Genomic DNA, 16517 nt, shown 5'->3' on the forward strand with positions numbered 1-16517 from the left:
GTTTTCAAGTGAATGAGCAGCAGCTTATAGTAGTTAAATGAACATTTTCATTCCATAAAGTGCAGCAGTGATCAAACAGTGTGGGAGAAAAAAACATGGTGGAAAAACGCAAAGATATGGAATTTCAGAGCATTAAATATATATGGTGCAATTATGCAGTATTTTGGTTTGGTGTTATCAGTGTGATGCAGAGTCTGTGATTTAGAGTTTTCTCAGCAGTTAATCAGTGTGATGGCGGTGGGGAAGAAGCTGCCTCAGAACCTGCTGGCCCTGGTGGGGGGGTGAAGTGTTGAGCCATATGCCATGATCATGGTTTTTGGACATTGGGAACCAGTGTCCATGTTCCATCTTGACATGATGACAAGAGAAGAAGCCACAGCTTTGGTGAATAAACAGCTGTGGGATCTCTGCAACCCCCCCTTTTCAGCCAAGGCTTCCAAACGCAGTCACAGAAAATCCCACAGAGGTGTGACCAACCACCCCCCTCTCTGTGAGGACACAACAAAACCACAGCACCCTCTCTTTTTTCATGGGGCTGGCTGAGGTGCAAGTCCAATGGTTCTCCACCACAGTGGAAATCCAGCAGACCTAGATCTCTAGAATCATCAAGGATAAATCAGAACCTTTCAGGACCAAACTGCTGCAAAACAGACCTTTTCAACACATTTCTCTTGAGTTTCAGAACTTATAGAGCCAGAGAAATCCTGCCTTGATCAGCCACTGAGACAAAGAGGACCCCTGCTGTGAGCCATTGAGAAAGACAGAAAGAGCCTGACTTGCTGTAGCTGCCTGCTAAGCTGCTGGATGAAACTCAAGCCAATGGACATGGAAAAAAAAAAGGTTTGCAGGTCTGGCATAATTAGGGACAGAACAAACAATATGTCTTTTGAAGATGTTGATCATTCCATGTGTTTACTGCTGAGTAAAGACAAAGCTAACAGGATGGACTGCATGCTACGCTATGCTACAGGAATATGTGCTGAGCTGTTGCTGAAGCTTGAACAAGCTTTATTCACTAAACACTGATATAACATTAGTGTTCATGTGTTCCTCAGATGCTCATTACATTTCCATTACCAAGTCTGACCGAGAGTCATTTAGTGGAATCCTGATGTCTATTCGCTGCTAGCTATTTCAAAGAGGGTAAAGAATCACTTAGCTAAAGGTTATTGGTTCTTGATTAAGCAAATCATTTAATAAAGCATTATTTGGCCAAAAAGAATGTTTTATTCACCTCATGGATTTGCATTGTGAATTGGTCTGAAAACATTCCAATTTCTCTAAATTAGTGAAAAGCTAATTTGATCAGATCCCAAATTCTTCCAGAAAAACTTTGGTTTCAAACACAAAATTCATCTTAAACTGTAATATGGTTTTCAACCATGTTTCCCTTCCTCTTTGTACATAGTAGTTAGTTTAGTTTAACTAGTTTTAGTTAAAAGTTTTAATATAAAATATGTTTTACTTGGAACTGAATGATTTTTGTTAATAAAATCTTATATTTTGAACAGAAGTTGTGGTGAATTTATTCCATGTTCCATGTTTATATTTCCATGCAGAAATAACTGTTTGACTATGATTAGTGCTCGAATCACTCTTTTATCTATTGTTCTAACACACAGTTAGTAGGACTGTGTGTCATAAAAGTATATAACAGCTGAAATAATATCTGATTAAATAAGATATTTGACCACCCCTGGGAAATGAAATGAATATAAATCTACAACATTAATGAGGCATCCAACCCGGATGAGCATTGAACATAAAATCACAACAGGGGGGGTCATTGATGATGTCACGGGCTCGGGACACGCAGCGCTGGGATGAAATGTCTTTAATGGAGGGAAGAGGAGCCCCCATGATCCTCTCTGCTGTTCTCACCTTCTTCCAGTCTGAGGGGCTGCAGCCTCCACACCACACACTCAGAACGCTCTCTATGGTGCTTCTGGAGAAGGTGGGGAGGACGGGGGGGCAGGTGGGCTCTCCTCATCCTCCGCAGGAAGTCCAAGCGCTCCAAGAGAGTTTACTCAACAACCAGTTTTCAGTTACCGTAGTAACATTATCCTCAGAGGTCTGGAGAAAGTTCGGTTCAGTGAACTCTGGAGTGTTCTCTGTCTCTGCTCTCTTTACAGCCAATCACACTGTTTTATTTCCTGATTTAGTCCGATTTTTTTTCATAGTTTTGTGTATAAAAAAAGAAAAAATCATTAATTAGGTCCGTTAGACACGTTAGCTTTAAAAAGAAACATTGCAGGTCCGTCTCATGAAGATCTTCTTAAAGAAGGATCGTTATTTTTTCACAGAGAATTAAATATTTATAGGGAGAGGATTCTACAACTCAGTGACAGGATAGATTTATCCGTCTTTGGTTTGTTTAATGTGAGCGACATGTGGATCATTTTTATCAATTTTTACAGTACACGAAGAACTAATGAAATCATTTTCAGATTAAACATATTTTAATTCATTCCGTGGGGGAAAAGGAATTAATTTAGGCAAAGGCGTAGGTTTGATTTCAACTTTGGTAGGGACACTATTGGTCTTCAGTTTCATTAGTCCTTTGGAAAATATTCATGCTCTTTTTTTATTCTTAATGTGAGCATCATTTTGTTTAAAGAGGACAGCAGCATTTATTGCTACATTAATATAAATCTTATCAGCACCACACACACTAGATGCTGTTTATCAATGTTGAAAGCATCACTGGCTCTGATCAATGTGGAATTAGGACTGAGACAGAAGGTAAATACGTTCCTATTTAACCAAATATAGTCTAAATATGTCTGTTATATGTGGATTTATCCTGTTTTCTTTTGAAGAGAATAGAATTGTGCAGAAGTAAACAGAGGTAACCCACTCTTACTTCTTTAATCTAATCTGCTCTCTCTGTATCAGGCAAAATAATATATTCAAGGGACGGTAAATAAATGTATTTTATTTACATGAGCACTGGAACTATAAGAGGAACTGACACTGAGCATTTAAAATATTAACTTCACTATACAAGTTGTACATCTGGGCTGTGGCTACTCTGTGTCGCCCATTTCATGTATTTTATCTCGGAATGAAATAACTAATCTTACTAATCGATTATTTAAATAATCGTCAACTAATTTAGTAATTGATTAATCTTTAATTGCAGTATAGGGCCACTAAAATGTGCCTTTAGTTGACAGAGCGACCCACTTAGAGCAGGAATTATACCAAGATTGTAAAGATATGTAAACATTTTTATGTTTCTAAAGCAAAAATTATTGGCATCATCAATGATTCCTTGTTAAATTAACTGGTTCACTTGCAAATAGGTAAAGTTTAAAACTCTCTCTCTGACATAAACAGCCCTAAAATAATCAGGCTCCTCTCCTGTGGAACCAACTACCAGTTTTAGTCCGTGAGGCAGACACCCTGTCAACTTTTAAGGCTAGGCTTAAAACTTTCCTTTTTGATAAAGCTTCTAGTTAGAGTGGCTCAGGTTATCCTGATCTATCTCTATAGTTCTGCTGCTATAGGCTTAGACTGCTGGAGGACATAGGGACCCCTTTACATTTTTAATAAACCTTATAGTTAAAGTTGGCTCAGGATATCCAGAGCTGTTTCTTCTATAGGCTTATCATACGAGCAGCATGTGAATTTCTGCAGATGTTTCCCATCCAGGGATATTATCTCCACCGTTCGTGGTGGAGAGTGTTATCGCCATTTTTATCATCTTTTTTTAAACTAAAGAAACCTAAAGCTTTAACCTAAATACTGTAAACCTTAATTCAATTCAGTTTATTTCTATAGAAATTCACAACACAAGTCATCTCAAGGCACTTTACAGTTCAACCAGATCATCCAGTCAGATTCAGCAACCTTAACATTTATCTTCTTTTACTTCTGTTTTTTATTCTGCATCCCTTTTCTCTCAACCTGGAGGGATCAGAGGGGGACACAGTGAGCAAGCAAATATTTACTGTCACTCCATGTTCATTTAGGAGGAGCGAAACCTACAAAGGCAACAACTGGACGTAACCAGCTGGATTTTCTTAGAAAGGAAACTTTTAACAAATCTAACTGGATTGAATTAAACTGACTGTCCCTGTAATGTTCTTTGAGATGATGCGTGTTGTGATTGGAGCTATATATATAAAATGTATTTTATGATATTTTTAAAAATTATAATGTTTTTGAAAATACAATAATAATAATTGGATCTGAGGATTGCTATTATGCTCCACTAATAAAACTAAAAGTGCATCTAGGGGAAGAGATGATGCTGGGATTAAACTAGATCAGGAGTCTTCAACATTTTCCAGGCCAAGGACCCCCAAACTGATGGCGATGGAGTGGGGACTCTCTGATTATAGATATAGTATGCAATAGTGTTCTATCAAACTGGTCCTATAGTCACTCTATTACAGATGGAGTAATGTAACTAAAGTAATCCCTCCCTGGGATTATTAAAGTATTCCTGATTCCTGGTTGATGGGACAGGTGTTGTGAATGAAACGGTGCCCAGGTTGATGTGTGTCGCTGAATGTGAGCATTGATGACTGAAAGACATCTTCTGCCTCCATTTATCTGTTTACTACAGTCTGTTGGATTCATGTTAATGTGGATTTAAAGACATTTCAGTTAGTGGAAAAACTGCAGGAGGGAATATAAAAAAAAAGATTGTTATCAACCAAAACTTTCGCGACCCCCATGCAGTACCTCCGTGGAACCCCTAGGGGTCACAGACCCCCTGTTGAAGACCTACGCACTAGAAGATTAGGATTTACTTCTTCATAGCCTCTCATAAACAAAGAGAAATGGTTCCCACGCATGTTACCCCTAAAATTACTATTACCGACTGCTGACCCCCTAAAAGTACAAATTTTATTTTTAGAAGGTCAATATTATATGATTCCTTTATATGTATTTATACATATATTATACTTTTTTTTTTATAAGATAAAGAAATAAGTAAATGAATAAATGATACATCTCCTTATTTCTTTTGTCTTTAATTATTTTGTTTCAAGGTGTGGATGGAGGTTGGCTGAGGTCCCAAATGCAGACATGAGTTCTTGCAGATTTAATGAAGTAACAGAGGCTCAAAACCAAAAACCAAAAATACAAAGAACCAAAAAAAACAGAAAAGATCAGGAAAAAGTCACGCGGGGAAGAGAACGATCAGCTACCCCATGGCCTTAGGGGCCTGTCACTCCCCAACTTCTTATATTACTACTGGGCGGCTAATATTAGAACCTTACTGTACTGGTTGAGAGAGGACAATCCTATTCCTACTTAGGTAACTCTAGAGAGGAATTCAGTTACGGCTAGCTCTCTTTCTGCTCTACTCGGCCCCCGGTTACCATTTAATCAACCAATCTCAGCTTATACTTCTAACCCGGTTGTAACTCACACAATAAAACTCTGGAATCAGTCCAGGAGGTTGTTTAAAAATACAGAACTATTATTGTCTGCTCCAGTATCAAATAATCACTAATGGACTCTGTTTTTAATACTTGGAGTTTAAAGGATTAACTTTTCTAAATGATCTTTATATAGACAATAAGTTTGCCTCATTAGAACAGTTAGCACAGAAATTTGACATCCAGAAGTCACAGTTTTTCAGGTATTTACAATTGAGACTTTTTGTAATATCAAGCTCTGGATGTTGTCCTCTACACCCCCCCCCCCAATTACTCTTATATGCTGGAGATATGCTTGGCCTGTTTTCCAGTGTAGTCCTGTTTCTCTGACTGTGACTAACTGGATGTGCTCTCTTCATCCTCTGACATGGGAGCTGGCTCGGAGCTCGTCTGCCTGGCTGTGTGTTTCCTGGACGGGGCCGCCTGTGGAGCTGGTTGACAGTTGCCTTTTGTATCTATGCTTCTTTTTCTATGTCTGCTTCTGTCTCCTTGAACCCCAGTCGGCCTCAGCAGATGGCCGCTCACACTGAGCCTGGTTCTGCTGGAGGTTTCTTCCTGTTCAAAGGGAGTTTTTCCTCTCCACTGTCGCTACAAGCATGCTTAGTGTGAGGGATTGCTGAAGAGTCAATGAGTCGATGCAATCAGCTGGTTTTCCTTAGATAGAAAACTTTGAATCAATCTGACTGGATGATCTGGTGAACTGGAAAGTGACCTGAGATGACATGATGGGAATTGGCGCTATAGAAATAAACTGAATAGAACTGAATTGAAATTATAGATGAGATTTTGATGTGCAAGTCTGTATGAGTAGAGTTTATTTCTGATCAGTTCATTTTCTGACACCAATTTAAATTCTTTGAGGGGCAAGTAGGAGATGGACTTGGAGGAATCCATATCAGACACAGTTTGGCTAAAAATGATTCAAAATATATATTCGTCCTCAATATGTCTGAAACATGTTAGAGTTCAATTCAAGGTGGCACATCGTCTGCACTGGTCTAAGGACAGATTGTGCAAACTCAAAAGGGACTTGGATCCGACGTGTGATTGTTGTAAACAATCTCCAGCCGCACTTTTACACACATTCTGGTCCAAAGCTACATGGATACTAGCGAGGCATCTTTCACACCTTTTCAGGAATATTTGGACGAACTGTTCATCCATCACCACTCATCTGTCTCTTTGGTGTGGCTCCAGCAGAGGCTTCCTTCAGCAAACATCAGAGGACTGTGTTAGCTCTCTGCTCCTACTGGCTGGAAGACTCATTCTTCTTTAATGGAAGGATCCACATCCTCCAGTTTATGGACACTGGTTAAGAGAAGTTATGTCTTACATTCATTTAGAGAAGATTAGAAATACTATTAGGGGATCTGCAAATAAATTCTTTGACGTCTGACAACAATTTATATCTTACGTAGAAAAAAGTTCGGCAGATAACTTTGTTTAAAGGTCAAATATTGGTTGTTTTTACACAAACCTGTGGCTTGTATCGACTGATTTATAATACAAGATGGGTTCATGCTGGGGTGGTAGATCCGGTATAGGAGGGGAGGGATTTATGTTGTGTGTGTCTTCGTCAGTTTGTTTTAAATGTGGCTTATGTAAAAAAATGTATAAAAAAAAAAAAGCTTTTTTATGCATCTGTTTTCTCTGCAGCAAAGATGGTCGGCAATCGAGTTTGGAGAACATTTCGGTAGCTTAAACTGCAGTGAAGACTGAGAAATAAATCCCTGTGAATCTTATTTAATTCGCTGGTTCACCGGTAAATAAAGAGTTTAAAGTTCTTCTCAGGTATCAGGCTGCATTCAGGTTCCCGTCCAGAAGAACCATCATGAGGCAGACACATTAATGTCTACTTTTAATACTCGGCTTAAAAAATGTATTTTAGTAAAGCGTATAGTTAGACTGACCCAGGCTACCCTGAGCTATACGCTGCCAAAAGCTGCTGGACGGCATTAGCATCGCTTTACCTTTAAAAGTGGCTCCATCCATAGATGGAATGCTTCTATAGGCTTATCACACATGAACCAACATGTGAATTTCAGCTGATCTTTCACACCCAGTAATCTTATCTCTACTATTGGTGCTGAAGATTAAACAGTGATATCCACAATATTCTTTAGACTAAACAAACCTTAACAGTGGTGCTGGAATGTGTTCATACCCTCACAATAAAGACAGGAAATCTTAAGACAGAAACTTATATTTAATTATAAAAGTAATAATACATTTAAATGATAGAAAATGGAAATAAATATACATATATAAACATATATATATATATATATATATATATATATATATATATATATATATATATATATATATATAGTGAACATAATGCTAGCAAATAGCTTCTGTTTATAAGGAGTGAAGCCTACAAAATCTACAACTTGATGGTATCAGTTTGTTTCCTTAGCTAAAAAACTTTGAACTAATCTGTGTGGATGATACTGTTATTAGTGATTACATAATGTTGTGATCGGTGCAGAATTAAGACATTTTCATCAGATTGCACAAGAAGATTAGGATTTTTTTTTTCTTCAAAGTCTTTGTTAGATAAAATAATTTCTATTAAAGTAGGAATTCCCAAACATTTCAGCTCCCAAAATACTGTAACAATGAAACTGACTGGCAATACCTTAAAAACTTCACTCTATATTGTTTTATTTATGCATTATAAAAGTATTCATTAAAATAAATAATTAAACTAAATGAATTACATTATTGTGATATTGATTAATAAAAACAAGTTGATTTAATTATTCATTTTATGATTACTTTTTCAATAATCTAAAGGATATTTAATTACACAATTTTGGGTATAAATAATAATAAAATAATAAAATAATTGACATTTGAATTATATATACAATTGATAAATAAATAAATGAATAAATGAACAAATACATAAGTAGGTGTTGCATTTAGTTATTTCATGTTACATTTAATTATTTTTTGGGACATTTTGAGCTGCTATACACTTTAGAAACAAGATTGTTTTTTAATATAATTTCTGATGTCATAATAGTTTCTGCTAACTCTTTACAGCAGTTTCACTCATTTTCTGACAATAAACTAGAAATGAAGCTCAAATTTAGACTAAATGAGATAAAGAAAAAAATCTTAGACCATTATTATAAAAAATGAAATCAATGTTCCTTAGAAGTAGAAGTTATTATATGGAAAAACCTTCATGTCATTAGTTAAAATAAATCTGGTTCTATCTGCTCAGAGGGAGATTTCAGAAATCACAGAAGGAGATTGTGTTTCAGAATCAATCTTTACTAATAATTGTTTTATTGTCAGATTTTCTAGATTAAAAAAATGTTGCTGTTCAGTTTCTGAACGACCATGAAGGCAAAGCGGTTGTGATGCATGGGAGCCAATCAGAGAGCTTCATGTCAGGGAGTGTGACCCATGAGAACAAAGCTTCTGCCTGCGCTCTGATAAGCAGCTGACAGCAGAGGCTGCTCTGATTGGCCGGTTGGTTTTGACCATCTGCATAAAACCTCAGCCCCGAATGGCCATCATCATCATCTTCCTCACCATGGCCTTCCTCTGGATCATTGCCTGCTTTGCGTTCCTCAGCACCGCCTACGGTCAGACTCTGGTTTGAATTTCAACTCAGTTCACTCAAAACTGGAGCCTTACTTTACCTGTAAAATTATTATAATGGTTTATGATGTATAAAAAGGACTCTTAATATTATTGAATGCAGTTTTTTAAGATGGTCAGCAGAGGTCAGCAGAGAGCACAGACCAACCTGTTAGGACCCCAAAGGTCTACCTGCAGACTCAGCAGCAGATTTATATAAAACTTTTTATTTGTGTAAATTTTGAGCTGTGAAACTATTAATCTGGACTCCTGTAGGTCGGCCATGTTTAGATAAAGGGTGATGGAATGACTAGAACATCCTTCAGGTTCTAATTTCTCTTTACTCAGGCTGAGGCGTTCCTGCCATCCCCCCCCAAGTGACCGGCTATGCCCGCATCGTGAACGGCGAGGAGGCCGTACCTCACTCCTGGCCCTGGCAGGTGTCCCTGCAGGTGAGTCGGCAGAGACATAGAGAATCGTCTTCCTGCTGTCCCTCAGAGCCTGACCATTGCTTCTGTCTCTGCAGCAATCCACCGGCTTCCACTTCTGCGGAGGGTCCCTCATAAACGAGAACTGGGTGGTGACCGCCGCCCACTGTAACGTCAGGTGGGTTTGAACCAACAACCATCCCAGAAATAAAACCAGGGCTGTTATTTCTTTAAACACCAACAAAAAATGTTCAGCAATGAATGAAAGCAGTCCAGTTAGATCTGCTGTTTTTATTTATTTATATCTTCAGCTTTTTAATGTAGTCGATCAAATGCAAACATGAGGTGATGGATTGAATGTTTTGTTCTGGTTCTGCTCTCTATCAGGACCTACCACCGGGTCGTCGCTGGAGAGCACAACAAAGGTTCCTCCTCCAATGAGGATATCCAGGTGCTGAAGCCTGCCAAGGTGAGTCCAAGCCTTCAGCTAATTTACAAAGAAAGCTCCAGGCCTCGATTTAAGCGCCTCTGTCTCTTCAGGTGTTCACTCACCCCAAGTGGAACTCCTACACCATCAACAATGATATAGCCCTCATCAAGCTGGCCTCCCCCGCCCGCCTGGGCACCAACGTGTCCCCTGTCTGCCTCGCTGAGTCCTCTGATAACTTCGCCCCTGGCTCCACCTGCGTGACCTCTGGATGGGGTCTCACCCGCTACAATGGTGGTTTTTTTATAATTAAGAAACAGCCTTAAATAGCAGTTAACCTTCGTTTCTGATGCTAACCTTTGCTTCTCCTCCTGCAGCTCCCAGTACTCCCAACAACCTGCAGCAAGCCGCTTTGCCTCTGCTGTCCAACGACAACTGCAAGTCGCACTGGGGCAACAAAATCTCTGATGTCATGATCTGCGCCGGAGGAGCTGGAGCTACCTGCTGCATGGTGAAGCCCCGCCCACCTACCTGTCTCACCTGATTGAATCCTTTCATGCTGATCATTTCTGCTGTGCTTCAGGGCGACTCTGGTGGTCCTCTGGTCTGTGAGAAGGACGGAGCCTGGACCCTGGTGGGTATCGTGTCCTGGGGGAGCAGCCGCTGCTCCACCAGCACCCCGGCCGTCTACGCCCGCGTCACTGAGCTGAGAGGATGGGTGGATCAGATCCTCGCCGCCAACTAAAGGCTGAGGGGCTCATTGAGGTGATGCCCGCTGAAGGAAGCTATGCTTCAATAAAGAAGTTCAATAACGAACCTGTGTCCATTTATTTTATTACTTTTCAGAACAAACAATAAAAATGTTGCCTATCAATGTTTTAAATAAACAAAGTGAAGACTGGTTGAATTAAAAATATCTAAACAGTGACTGAAATGTAGAAAATCCATTTTAAATTGAAAATCACGATTTCATGACTTTCTTTGCTTAAATACTGCAAGTTTTAAATTAATTGTCGCATTTTCTCTTCAGTTTTTAGTTTAACATAAATGCTAAAATCATCCTATACTACAAAGTGGGAAATCTACCGCAGATAAATTTTCACTGCTGCAGAGATGTAAAGTAACTAAGTATAAATTATTCCTTACTGTATGGAAGTAGCTCTTTTCAGTATTTGCTAATTAATCATAAATTTACTTTTAATTTAAGGCTGGTTTATGCTCATAAACCAGGCCGTCTGCGTGTGACGCAGTGAACGCAGATATGCCCCGCCCCCTTCTGCAGACTCTCTGCTGCACCTCTTGTAGACAGGAGGCCTCTGATTGGTCAATTCTACAGCCGATCTACACTATACGTGTTTCCTGTTTGGTCCCTAATGGCAGAAACTCTGGCTGTAGCTCCGCCCACAGCGCCTGGCACACCTCGGACTCTATCCCAGACACCGTGCAGGACGCTAGTTTGTAGCTCTGAGCGACGGTCTGTTGGTTTGCACCCGAAGCCAAAACACGCAGCGCCAAGGCCAGTCACACTCAGGGGGGAACTGTGTGTCGTCCGGCGTTGGATGAAGGGTTGTAGACGGCGAACAGCTCGTCAAACCGACAAACGGACACCCACTATCCTAGCTAGTTCTTGATTGGCCCTCTGTCATTGCAGCGGGGAATAACAGCGCAGACCAGAAATATATCTGCGACAAGCTCACTGCGACACGCTGCTGCTGGAGGATAACAAACTCTTTACCTTTAATCCATACATTTGAGCCAAGTTAGTTTACAAAATTATTTTTTGTCTGCACCTTGGTCAGGAACAACATATTGGATTTTTTCCTACCCAGGCAGTTAATTAACCTGACAACAGCCAGATGCATGTCTCGCTCCGCCTATTTATGGTCTGTCCAATCAGGACGCAGGGCGGGTGTGTCCTGGAGTGGAGAAGCGACCGTGAGATTCCAACAACAATGGCGGCTCGCATTGGGGAAGCAAGCGTTAGCATTGAAGCTGCTATTTCTTCTGTGTTGTCCAATCTATCTGATATTGTTTCATTAAAAGAACATCAGAGAACGGCTTTGAAGGCTTTTGTCGGTGGAAACGACGTTTTCGCCCTTCTCCTGACCGGATTTGGCAAGAGCTTGATCTACCAAATGGCTCCTCCTCTCACAGCGTCACGGGTTAGCTTCGGTGTGAGTGGTTGAAATAGCACGTCAATAAAGATGACAGACAACTGGCTTATCCAATCATATGCAAGGAGTTTTGATAAGGCCCAGCCTTCAGTAAAGGCAATTCCTATGGCGGGTTACCAGATGTATGTGAGTGGAGCTAGGCGGAGCGAGACATGCATCTGGCTGTTGTCAGGCTAGCAGTTAATACCATTAACGGTTAATACTATATCTGATTTTGAAAAGTATCAAATAAAAAAGGGCTGCTTCACTACTTTCAGGGCTGAAAATCAGCCAGAATAAATACTTTACCACAATCTCATATTATCAGGTGTGTTGTTGCTGTGAACATATTAGTTTCTAGATATGTTCTACTGTTCTTTGTGGATTGCATTGTTAGACAAAGAAATAGTTTACATTAGAGTGGAATACATATGGACAGCTTCTCCATATGTCCACAATATCCACCCCTATAGTCTAAATTTAAGGATCTTATCCATTCTATATAGCGGGGATTTGGGGGCAGGGAACAGGTCCATGATTTCTAGCAGAACACAATTAAACTCCCCACCCAACAGCAATATCCCGGAACTGTGCTTTGGTATTACATTAAACAATGACTTAATGGATTCAGGCTCATCTTTGTTTGCTGCACACACATTTATCAGTGACACATTTGTATCTTCAATTTTTCCATAGATGAACACATTTATCCACCCTTTATCTTTATGTAATAACGTTTGTGTAAAATTTATTTGCTTGTGCATGACTATGATGACGCCCTTTTTCCATGAACAGTCGGTCTGATACTATATCCTCTCACTGTAGGCAGCAACCACAGAGACAGAGTTACAGTTTTAAATACTTTATTTTACAGCAGTTACTGGAGATCCAGATAAGGTCAGGGCAATTATCGGGTCAGTAAAGCAGACAAAAAAGAGAAATATTCAGGTTGGGAGGAGTTTTGAAGAGGACCCTAAATGCAGCGACAGAAGCTAAAGTGGTTTCTTGCAGATTTAAGAACAAAAGGGTACAGAAGCAAAAATCCACAAATGTAAATCCACTCCCAACAAGAGGGCAAAGAAATGAGGACAAACCAGCAAACAGTGACTGAGCAGGAGGTGCATATAAGGGAGAGAGAAACAAAGACCAGGCTAATCAGCAGATTGGGAGCAGGTGTGGACAGAGGGGTATAGAAGGGAGCTAGGGGAAAGGAGACTGACACAAGAGGGCAGCAGAGGGCAAACAAGACATACCTAAAAACTCAAATACAATCAAAAATAACTGCAATAACACAAAATGGAAATATAACCATTTAAACTCAAAGATAAAACCTAAACACAACCGAAACCATGACAGAAATAAGTGAGTAGTAGAAGGTTCTGACTTCTAACAGTAGCTTAGCAACACTATGGCTGGGTTCATATGGAGGAATCTCTGCAGGGAAAGGAAGTAGGCTCAGTCCCCGGAGTCAACAAGTCCCAAAAATATCCGAGAGACGAGAGATAAGAGCTGAACCAAAGAGAAAACAAGGAGCTTAATTTGTGACTCTGTCGGTTTTACCACCCTGGAAGCGCCAACAGTCTGACAACTTCATCTAGTCTGAGCTCCTTATAAAGCTCCGCTAATAAGAAGCTGGTGGAAAACAACTTCTGATCACACCTTGCAGAAAAGAGAAAGGGTAGAAACTGCACACAGCTCAGTGGATATGACCACGCCCTCGACCCCACCCTGGAGACGCCTCCCCTGGCAGACGTACAAAGGAAAGGACCAAAATAAGGCTGGAAGAGCAACACATCATCACATCAAACTCTTCAGGAATTCCTTCTCGTCATTAGCATGAAAGAGAGGCTGTAGCAGGAACTTTGGAAATGTTCTCATAAACTACAAACTGTGAAGTTCAGTTTCTTTATATAGAATCAATACATTTCAAGGCGCTTTACAGAGACAGGCCATAGAATCAACACGGAACTAACACTAAGCCTTATCCTAACCCCATCTAACCAAACACTACTGAACAAAGGGTCAACATTTTACAGTCGGAGTCTGAGAATATGGTGGCAAAGCCCCCAGGATGATCTGATGTGACTGTAACCCTCCCATTAAATGAGGAACTAAAGACACTTTCACAATATCTGGAATCCAGGATGAGGGAGCAAAGAAGGCCCGGCGGCCATTAAAGGAATAGTACACCCAAAACATGATTAGCCTTCATTTTCTACTCACCCCCATGCTGAACAACACTCTGGAGTACTTTTTTGATATCTCAAATGCATCTGGAGATCTGGGAGGCTTCTTGCTGTCTGCTGACATTCAAATAATGGAGGTCTATGGCGCCCGAGGCAGAAAGGTCCATAAAAGTCCACAAAAAATGTGTCAATATTCCTCCATACTGCTCGTCCAATGTATTCCAAGCATCCTGAGTGGGTAGCGTCCATAATTTACTCGAAACGAAGTCATTTAGAATGTTTTTAGAGCATAAACAGTAGTGTATAGGATTTCCTAAAAGCGCGTTCACGAGTCTACGGAAACCACGGCAGACCAAGCCAGATGAAAGTGCGCATTCAGCGTCTGCTCTGCCGATAATGCAAGCGTAGAAGAAGAAATGCTCTGTTTACCTGTGCAAAGAAAGAAACGACGAAAGAAAAATGTCTGAGGACTTCAGTGTTGAGGAAGAGCATGAGTTCTTTGCCGAGCTGAATGCGCACTTTCATCTGGTTTGGTCTGCCGCGGTTTCCGTAGACTCGTGAACGCGCTTTCAGGAAATCCTATACACTACTGTTTATGCTCTAAAAACATTCTAAATGACTTCGTTTCGAGTAAATTCTGGACGCTACCCACTCAGGACACTTGGAATACATTGGACGAGCAGTATGGAGGAATATTGACACGTTTTTTGTGGACTTTTATGGACCTTTCTGCCTCGGGCGCCATAGACCTCCATTATTTGAATGTCAGCAGACAGCAAGAAGCCTCCCAGATCTCCAGATGCATTTGAGATATCAAAAAAGTACTCCAGGGTGTTGTTCAGCATGGGGGTGAGTAGAAAATGAAGGCTAATCATGTTTTGGGTGTACTATTCCTTTAATGATCAGGGCGGGTGGAGGGAACAGATGAATCAAAATAAGTGGTTTAATCTGGCAGAAAATGGAAAGTGAATTAAACATGAAGCTAAGATGAAGGAAAATGGGAGTAAAGACACAAACAATAACAGAGGGGCCAAGGAACCTGTAAGTTAAAAATAGGCCTTATGCTGCGTTCACACCGGACGCAGCTGGCGCGACAGAAGCAGCGAGTTTACATGCAAAGTCAATGGTTGACGCGCGTCAAGGCGCTGCAAAAGGTCCCGCGGCGCGTTTTGAGCAGCAGGCGCAGCGCGTTGGGAGCGTTTAGCATCTGACGCGCGTGGCACGCTGCAAACGCGCTGCTGCCCGAGATGGAAAAATGTAACTTTTGCTGCTCGACGCGCCGCGTCAACCAATCAGAGAAGCTGATCTGGGAGCTGGCAGAGACACAGACACATCGCTGATGATCAGAGCGCTGTGATCACTCCTCTGAAACAGTTTATTGACGCATAAATTAACTTAAAATGCAGAAATCTGCCGGCAGAATATGTTGGCTTTTATTATTCTGGTGCCTGCAGATCGGATTATTTCGATGAAAAACACCTACCAGCCGCCGCGGTGAACCGCGAGGAGGCGACCCGGCCAGAGGCTGCTGATGAAGGGATTCCTACTGTCGGCGCACCGTCGGTATGTGGGGGTCTGAGCGGCTCCGACAGAAATAATATTGGAAGGCAGGATGGTAATCTGGATGAACTGACGGCACTGATTACGTTTTCAGGTGGATTTTCTCACTTAAAAACATATTAAAACTACTTTATTCCCACTGATCACAGCAAATATAGCTGCAAGGCAGAGAAAGGATAGTGAAGCTCCGCCCAACGCGCGTCAGACACACTTTTTCACCGTGCAGCCAGAGCAGCAAAGCTGCTTCAGCCGCGCGTCAGAACTAACTGGTACAAGCAGCAAAAATGAAGCAGCAGACGCCATTTTGCTGCTATTGCTGCGTCCGGTTTGAACGTAGCATTAAAGGGGTCCCGAAAGTTTTGGTTGATTTTAAATATTCCCTCCTGCAGTTTTTGAAATGTCTTTAAATCCACATGAACATGAATCCAGCAGACTGTAGTAAACAGATAAATGGAGGCAGAAGATGTCTTTCAGTCATCAATGCTCACATTCAGAGACACACAGGAGCTCTTTCAAGCTGGACACCGTTTCATTCACAACACCTGTCCCATCAACCAGGAATCAGGAATACTTTAATAATCCCAGGGAGGGATTACTTTAGTTACATTACTCCATCTGTAATAGAGTGACTATAGGACCAGTTAGATAGAACACTATTTCATACTATATCTATAATTGGGGGTCCCTGCTCCATCTCGCCATCAGTTTGGGGTCCTTGGCCTGGAAAACCTTGAAGACTCCTGATTTATGCTTCGTTCACACAGCAGGTT

General features: G+C 40.9%; 1 protein-coding gene across 1 annotated transcript; it reads left to right on the forward strand.

The window, feature by feature from the left end:
• Positions 1–8904: 8904 nt before the first annotated feature.
• LOC119797490 (chymotrypsin B-like) lies at positions 8905–10664 on the forward strand. The gene is given in 7 exon segments (XM_038306575.1): positions 8905–8998; positions 9342–9445; positions 9520–9599; positions 9809–9890; positions 9962–10142; positions 10226–10359; positions 10432–10664. Coding segments are annotated over 7 exon segments (822 nt in total). The 5' UTR covers positions 8905–8919; the 3' UTR covers positions 10594–10664.
• The last annotated feature ends 5853 nt before the right edge of the window (positions 10665–16517 follow it).

This window comes from Cyprinodon tularosa, unplaced genomic scaffold (assembly GCF_016077235.1).
Source record: "Cyprinodon tularosa strain WSP-4 unplaced genomic scaffold, ASM1607723v1 ctg586, whole genome shotgun sequence".
Lineage (NCBI taxonomy): Eukaryota > Metazoa > Chordata > Actinopteri > Cyprinodontiformes > Cyprinodontidae > Cyprinodon > Cyprinodon tularosa.